Below are 8,185 nucleotides of genomic sequence, written 5' to 3'. Positions count from 1 at the left end.
ACCATAGCACTCATTTTCACTGGAAAAGGAGCCCACGTTTTATTAAAAGTGTGCAAAAGATAGCACATATTTCTCCAAAATGGATCTGTTTTGGAGTTTTTTAAAAAAAAAATTAAAATACCCTTATTTCTAGTAGTTTCACTTATCCTTGTGAATATTTCACACACTTCAAGGGAAGCCTAGAGTGTCCATCCCAAAAAACTCAGACACGTATCAGTGGCTAGGAACTACTCTTACAGAAATTGTTTCTGATTGCTTTGTTATTCAAATAATGCACAGAGTCAGGGAGAAGGGGATTATACATCACATATTAGTGGGAACCTTGACTTTCAAATCCTTAGATTGACATTAGAAGTCATTTTGACCCTTCCTGGAGTTTGCTCCGAAAGGAGGCACAGCTCTGAAACATCTGAAGGTCTCTGTGACTCATAATGGGAATCTCCTAATGATCTTAGTTATTTTTATCCAATTCTGATACCACATGTTGGACTAAGAAAAGCCACTCCAGTATCCTCTAGTAAGAGAATGAGATTGTAGGAGCAAGCAGAGGACACAGAAGAGAAGGAAAGAAAGAGAAAAGGAGGAGAAGGAATAAAGCAAAAGCAACACAAGGTGACAAAACAGAAATATACCACATCAATGAAAGGCAGGAAAGAGAAACAAAGACAAGAAATAACCCAAGAACGAACAGAAGATAGAAAAAGCAGCTGAAGGAGAAAAAGGAACAATATAAGCAAAAGGACACTAACTAAATTTTCCTTTCTTTCTGTCTTTCTTTCTCTTCTGTTTTTTGGAGCAACATGGGACAACATTTCACCAATGAGGAAGGGGAACAAGCAGATATTGACGTTGCTGAGTTGCAGGAATGGTATAAGAAGTTTGTGGTGGAATGTCCCAGCGGGACCCTCTTCATGCATGAATTCAAACGCTTCTTTGGAGTCCAGGATAACAAGGAAGCAGCGGAATATATTGAGACTATGTTCAAAGCTTTTGATAAAAACGGGGTAAGTGTCAAGGGCCAGCAGTAATGGAGCTGCTTAAGTAGATCAATCACCAGTCTTATTTTCTTTCTGAAATTTGGGGATTGTTTTGGCTCATTGCATCCTGTTGTTATTTTTTAATGAGTTTGAGACAAGGTTAGTGAACCCTGGTAGCCCAAGAAGGAGCTCTAGTACTTTCCATGCTGCGAGGATTAACTAAATGAAAATAAATGAAATAATGAAAATAAACTAAATGAAAATACCCTGAATCTAAACACAGGTAGCAATTAAGGGCAATACTTTTCTTACTCAGGTGCCTAAATACGGATTTAGATGTTTAAATTTAGGCGCCCACATTAGGCAATTTTTCCCAACAATCCTCAGACAGTAGAGCTGGCTCAGGAGATGAATGCCCAAAAGTTACCTTCCTGTCCTGGTACGGAGGGAATCGTAGTGAGTGAAAGTCTAGCGAGGCGCTATGTTGTGTGCAGTGGAGTGAGACTCTTGTATTGTCAGTGCAATCCCCATTTTAGCAAAACATCTGGTGAGTGAAGCTGTTACGTGCAAGAAGTCACTTCACTTTGGGTCTTATCTCAAGCTGACCAACGTCAATAGGAAGATTCCAATTATTCCAATTGATTTAACTAGCCTTTGGATCAGGTCCTAAAAGAGAGCCCCACTTTTGCAGTCATTTGCAGTACCAGGCTGATAGAAGTCAATTCTGCAGTGGGTGCACATGCACACTTCCCATTAGCACGAGTAGGAGAGAAGTGCAGGCATGAAAAGGGGGATGGTTTTACAACAATGCAGTGACTGTAATACCCCCAAAATGTTATGGAGGGTGAATGTAAGAAAGTCTTTCTGCCATCATAGCCTGCAAAGTATAGACACACACAAGACAGCAGCACCTCCGATCTTTTCGTCTTCCCATAAAGCACAGACCCACCAAAACTGTTATGGAACAGCCGTACTAAACTGGCAGAGCAAGCTGGGCATGAATGAGTGATTTCCACTTTCAGCGCTGCCTCAAGAAGTGCACTTTTTGGTGGGCTCTCTGAGCAGCCTCCCGTGCGCCCTCAAGTGTCCTTCTGATCACTGGCCACCAGCCGATGAGCCTGTAAACCTGGTATTACATAGCAGGGCCTCCCTGAGGGCAACCTGCCCTGAGGTGAGACAGTCCTTAGACTTAACGGTAGAGAATGTGGGGCCAGATCCTCAGCTGGTATAGACTGGCTTAAGTCTATTGAACTCAATGTACCTGCAACAATTTGCACCAGTTAAGGATCTAGACCTGGTCTTTAGTTTAAAGTATTCATGAAAAGTCACTAAGTCTCTCTTTGAACTTTGACCTCAGATCCCCACATGGCAGCACATCAAGCTATAGACCAGCAGCTCAAAAAGTAGCTCAAAAAGTATTTGAAGAGTTCTGAATTGGCTCATGAATATTCATGAGTTCATTTGGAGACTATATGGTGGTGTGCCTCCAAATAATGAAAGGTATCCAGGTGTGCCATGGCAGAGCAAAGAAACGTCTGGGAACCACTGCGATAGCTGAATTTGTCCTTGTCTTTTCCCTTCCCACCTAGTTAAACACAGCAGTTGGGGAAGGGTCTTGTTTTTGTTTAAGACAGTGAATACCTGACACCTTCAGATCAGATTCGACAACAAATCCCACACTGCCCAATCAATCGGTCAATCAGTTGGCTTGAAAAGTGCGCAGGATTCTTTAAAAAATGCAAAGTAGCAAATAAAGAAATACCCAAATAATCGAGAGTATCACCTTGGCATGTTTTTCATCCCTGTTTACACAGTCGTACTGACTAGGTCTGAGTAAGTGCCTGTGTGGTTGCCTCTCTTGTACCTGCAGGATAACACTATTGATTTCCTGGAGTATGTGGCTGCTTTGAATCTTGTCCTACGAGGAAAACTGGAACACAAGCTGAGATGGACATTCAAAGTGTATGACAAAGATGGGAACGGCTGCATAGACAAAACTGAACTCCTAGAAATAATTGATGTAAGTAGGATTTCCTTATTCCTTATGCTACAATAGCATCTAGAGGACCCAGTTGAGACCAAGGGCCCTGTATGTACATATAGCAAAAGACAGCATCTTCTTCAAAGAGCTAACAGATTGAGTGGACAAGACAGACAAAGGATGTAAGAAAGAAGAGCTTAACCTCTTCTGGGAACTTCTCCTAACCAACAAGGGAAGTACTTAGTAGTCACAGCAGGAATGATAATTAGACAGTATCTTCTTCACTAAAGCCAGTTGATCCCTCTTCTTGGATGGGTCATGGGCAGCAGGATGTGATAAGCATCCTTCGACCAGGGCCACAAGGGAGGACAGCCCTGGTGAAGTTTAGCCAGGGTTTTAAGGTCAGCAGGGAATCAGGCATAACTGTGTCATGCCTTCACCAGTCTCCAGAATGGCAAGATGTCAGCCAAAACTCTTTAGCCTCATGAGCAAAATTGGTGCCAGAGGCATTTTCCCCAAGAGCAGTTGGGTTGGAGGCATAAATAGAAACGACATGTCCAATTCTAGTAATAGAAATAGAAGAGAGACTATGGACCACCCTGTGCTTTCAACTACACCACTCCAAATCTTGAGTAATGCCACTGACTCCCATTTGGATCAGATATTTTAATCTAAGGATGTTAACCTGAAATGGTATTAGGAACCTGTCTAGCACATCCATTTGGGATCTGCTTGGATAAAAGGTGCTACATAAGTGCAAGGTCATTATTATTACCGGGTTTTTGCATTTTAGACATGTTTGCAGACTGAAATGTTTCCAGGTCTTTGCATGCAAAGATCTGTTCCTGCTCCCATTGAATTCGGTGGCAAAAACTCCTATTGACTTCCATGAGAGCAGAATTGGACCCAGAAGAGGAAACAATCCAGAAGATTTAGATTTATTAATTCATTAAATAATAAATAATAACAGTTACTCTTACTTTCACTTACTAGTATTATTATTATTATTATTTCTTTTCTACTGTGGTCTCATTAGCAGGGAAATTTTCTCTGCAGCTGGAGAGTGCCAGCAGGGCCAGGAGTAGCACAGTGACTGCCAAAGCTGGCCCCTGTATCAGCAACTATACACTCCCCGAAATATATTAGTAATAATATCAATAATGAGATGTGAACTAGCAGCCTAAGCACAGATCTGCGAGGCATGAATGCATGTGCTAAGGTTTTTTTCCCAGATATGCCACTCAAATGCTGTGAGGCCTTGGGCAAATCGTTTAACTTTTGAGCATGCGTTTTCCCATCTGTAAAATGGGGACAATAATACTTGCTTGTCTAGCTTGCAGGGGAGCACTGAGGTTTGATTAATGTTTGTGATAGACACAGACAGACAGACAGAGAGACAGACAGCAGGTTCAAAGTCCTAAATAGCATAATTAATAATAACTCTCTTTCTTTGCCGTTTTGTACTTGACGGTCCTTTTTACTCACAAGCTTCTTTCCTTTCAGTCTATTTACAGGCTGAAGAAAGTGTGTCGGTCAGAAATGGAGGAGAGGACTCCACTGCTTTCCCCTGAGGAGGTCGTGGACAGGATATTTCAGTTAGTGGATGAGAATGGGGACGGTAAGAAATTTACAGTTCAGGTTGGGTTCACGCCTTGTGAAAAGACATCTCTGCTGGCTAGACCAATGTAATTGTTAATCATCTAGGAGGATCATCTTATTCATATTAGAAATGGTGGACCAAGCTCTGATCTCAGTTACATTCGGGTAAATCTTGAAGTAACTCCATTAAGGTCAATATCAAGGGGACGGAGAACATTTCCTGTTGTTATAACATAAGATAACAGGAGTTCAAGATGGAAAAAATCTTCTAATCTATCTGAGTAATTATACCACACCCATCTCTGGCTCTGAGATCATCAGGTACTCTGCAAAGCCTAATATAGGGCTCAATCCTAAAACTCTGGAGTTGTCCTTGTAGTTCCACTGTAGTCAATGGGACCACTCACATCAGTAATGGTTTGCACGATCAGGTTCAGAGTTCTCCTGAAAAAGGATGTATTAGATATCAAACTATTACAACATTTGGTCTTAATCAAGCCCACTCCAGGAAGGATAGGCCTGAATATTTTTCTGTCTGTTAGGACTTGTCTACATGGGGAAATTGACCAAAATAGCTATTCTAGAATATTAGCTATTCTGGAACAACCCCCCATGTGGACACTGTTCCAAAATAAAAGTGACTTTATTCCAGAATAATTAATATGTTTTGGAATAATTCATCCAGAATAAAATCACTTTTATTCTGTAATAGAGAGTCCACACAGAGGAGATATTCCAGAACAGCTAAATTATACAAGAATAGCGATAGTTGAATAGTTATTCTGGAATAGCGATTCCAGTCAATTTCTCCCATGTAGACAAGGCCTTAGGGAAGGGATCTGATGACAAAGTTTGAGTCAATGTGTAGTGGGATGCACTGAAACCTGAAATACCTATACATTGGGTGGTTTTACGGCACCCTGGAAGACTGGCCATGTATCGATAAGCAGAGGACTGGTACTTAGTTGTTGCCCTCATTCTTAATTTGTCATTTAAAGTGCAGAATATCATTTTTACTTCCTTTTTGCCTCTTCTCTCTGACTTTGAGTATGTCTACAGTATGGGGACTACACCGGCTATGCCGGCATAATCTCATATGGTTCATCTACATTGCACCCTTCTTTCAGCGGCATGTTGTATACATACACGTGGAGTCTCCCTAGCAGGGGTAAAAATAGCAGTGCAGTTGGTGAGTCACAGCTTAGGTGAGTAAAGAGATGCCTGAAGGGTGTGGGTATATATTCAAGTACATACCCCATACACTCTCTACTCACCAAGTTGTGCTTCTCCAGCTACAATGCTACTTTCAGCAGTGTAGTGTCCTTCTGTCTCCCACTTGCTGGAGCCTTTTGCTGCCACAGGGAAAGACTCCATCAGAGGCTGAGCCTTTCCCTGCTGCCTCCCCTTTGCCAGCGTCTTTCACTGACATGTGTAGCTACACGCTACAGTGTGGACATGGTGTGCTTTTCACTGTGGCATGAAATTGCATGTCCCTTAGATGCCACTGCCAGTGGTGTGTAGTGTAGACATAGCCATAGTGCAGACACAGCCTATGCTGATGGGAAAAGATTTTCCGTAGGTGTAGGAACACCACCTCCCTGAGTGACAGTAGCTAGGCCAACAGAAGCATTCTTCCAACTTCCTTGCTGTGTCTGCACTGGAGGTTAGGTTGGCACAGCTGTGGTGCTCAGGGGGTTTGGATTTTTCACATCGCTGACCGACATCGCTATATAAACCTAGATTTTAAGTGTAAACCAGGCCTTTCTGTCTCACTCTGTTGATCTCTATCTTTCTCATTTCTTCTCCAGGACAGTTGTCCCTTGATGAATTCGTTGATGGTGCACGGAAAGACAAGTGGGTGATGAAGATGTTACAAATGGACGTAAACCCTGGAGGGTGGATTCTGGAACAGAGGAGGAAAAGTGATTCGTTTTAATAGAACCCTCTGTGATTCTGATAGGGATGAAAATGTGTGATACTGGCTGCACCTGGAGTTATGTCAGTTTGAGGATGAAGTCACCAGATGTCAATAGCCTGTCACTCTTAACAGAGCCTCAGCATCCAAATGAAAACTTCAGATGGCTTGAGAAACCTTCTTTCCATATGTCAAACCTGTATGCTGAATATAGCATGGAGACGATTGCTGGCAAGCCACTGTAGAGAATAGGTCTCTTTGTGTACATGCTATGCTGCTTGCCAGCTCAGGCTCCTGGTTACACCCAAAGGAACTAACATCTGACAATGTCTTGCCACGGCTGGTATTCTGAGCGGTGTCTGTTATTCAGACTACCCAAGGGGATTGGGAAATGAGTATTCCTGACTCAGTGGAATTGCTTTCACCGTAGATCGGTGTCTGTCAATATCATCAATGCCTGCAGAGATAGGAACATATTGAAAAGCAGCAACAAAAAGTAAGTGCTTTGATAACAGACTTTGAGCACTCAAGAGGTCTGTTAAGATGCCTAATATGTGTGAGAATGAAAGGTGGATGTATTTCATAGAGTACAATAAGCTCTTTGGGACAGGCACTCTTTTTGTTCTGTGTCTGTACAGCATCTAGAACCATGGGGTCCTGGTCCGTGGCTGGGGCGCTCCTAGGCATTACGGTAATACAAAGATCATTAGACATCAATATATCAGCATCACAAATGAAAGTTACATTGTAACAAGTGAGACAATGCCATGTTCTGAATTTCTGTGCTGGTAGCCAAAACTGTATGTATACAGAGCACAGGAAAATGTACTGTAGAGAACAACAGTATACTGGCTGGGCAGATGGAGTACAGCCCTTTTCCATCTCTCGTTTCTATCCTGCTCCCGGCACCGAGCCAGAGGGTCTTTGGTTCTGGGAGGTTCTGTGGGTGTTGGGAAAATAAAATCTCCAGACTATGGAGCAGCAGGGGAAAGTGCAATACGATTCTACCAAAAATTAAAGTAGGAAAAATATGACTGAATTTACTAGACCTGTATTTTTTCCCCTTTGAAGCAGTAGGTGTAATCATATCTATGAGAGATTTGCAATCACTTTTCATTTTTCTGTGGCCTTTTACTGTAATGTACTTGCTTCTCATTAGTTCACTGGTTTGCTCTTTTATGGTTTCATTGGTTTCTTAAATGTAGGGAAATAGGGGAGAAACAGAATGAGATGCATATTGTGCTGAAACTCGTGTAAAACATAAATCCATATATTTTGGTCTTTTTTTTAACATAGATTTTATAAGAGTATGTTCCTGTTATTTCCATAGCAGAGAAAAGCGATGGTGTTTTTCATTTCTAAGTAAAAGCTATACTTTGGGTCTGAAAAAAATCATTCTGGTTTCAGAGTTATTATCAATTCCAGAGATATTCCCTACATTTAAAATGAAGAATATCACTGCAGCCTCTGGATTAGTTGTAAACATTCTCTAAATCCTGGACCACACTCTCAGATAGCATAAGATAGTGTAGCTCACTGAAATTGATCCAGATAGTGTAGCTCACTGAAATTGATCCAGAATTCCTTCGCAGTAGGAATGTGCGGTTTTTAAATGCTACAACTTCTGAAACTCCAGGGTCCAAACCAAGCTAACACAACCTGACAATTACTTTTCCGCTCCATTTTTCATTTTCTTTTCAGGTTTACATGTGG

General features: G+C 41.7%; 1 protein-coding gene across 1 annotated transcript; it reads left to right on the top strand.

The window, feature by feature from the left end:
• The first annotated feature begins 800 nt into the window (after positions 1–800).
• GUCA1B (guanylate cyclase activator 1B) lies at positions 801–6,535 on the top strand. Its single transcript, XM_067558714.1, has 4 exons — positions 801–1,004; positions 2,848–2,997; positions 4,462–4,576; positions 6,366–6,535. The coding sequence occupies exons 1-4, from the start codon at positions 801–803 to the stop codon at positions 6,491–6,493; spliced, it is 597 nt and encodes a 198-aa protein (XP_067414815.1). The 3' UTR covers positions 6,494–6,535.
• Positions 6,536–8,185: the final 1,650 nt, after the last annotated feature.

The sequence above is a fragment of the Emydura macquarii genome, unplaced genomic scaffold, assembly GCF_026122565.2.
Source record: "Emydura macquarii macquarii isolate MOO-44397 ecotype Brisbane River unplaced genomic scaffold, CSIRO-AGI_Emac_v2 contig_2184, whole genome shotgun sequence".
Taxonomy (NCBI): domain Eukaryota; kingdom Metazoa; phylum Chordata; order Testudines; family Chelidae; genus Emydura; species Emydura macquarii.
Note: the sequence above shows the minus strand (reverse complement) of the source record. Positions and strands in the feature narration are given on the sequence as shown.

Coding starts and splice junctions, on each gene's coding strand:
- GUCA1B (XM_067558714.1), top strand. CDS start 801: ATGGGACAACATTTCACCAATGAGGAAGGGGAACAAGCAGATATTGAC. Junction 1,005..2,847: donor AAGCTTTTGATAAAAACGGG/GTAAGTGTCAAG, acceptor TTGTACCTGCAG/GATAACACTATTGATTTCCT. Junction 4,577..6,365: donor AGTGGATGAGAATGGGGACG/GTAAGAAATTTA, acceptor TTTCTTCTCCAG/GACAGTTGTCCCTTGATGAA.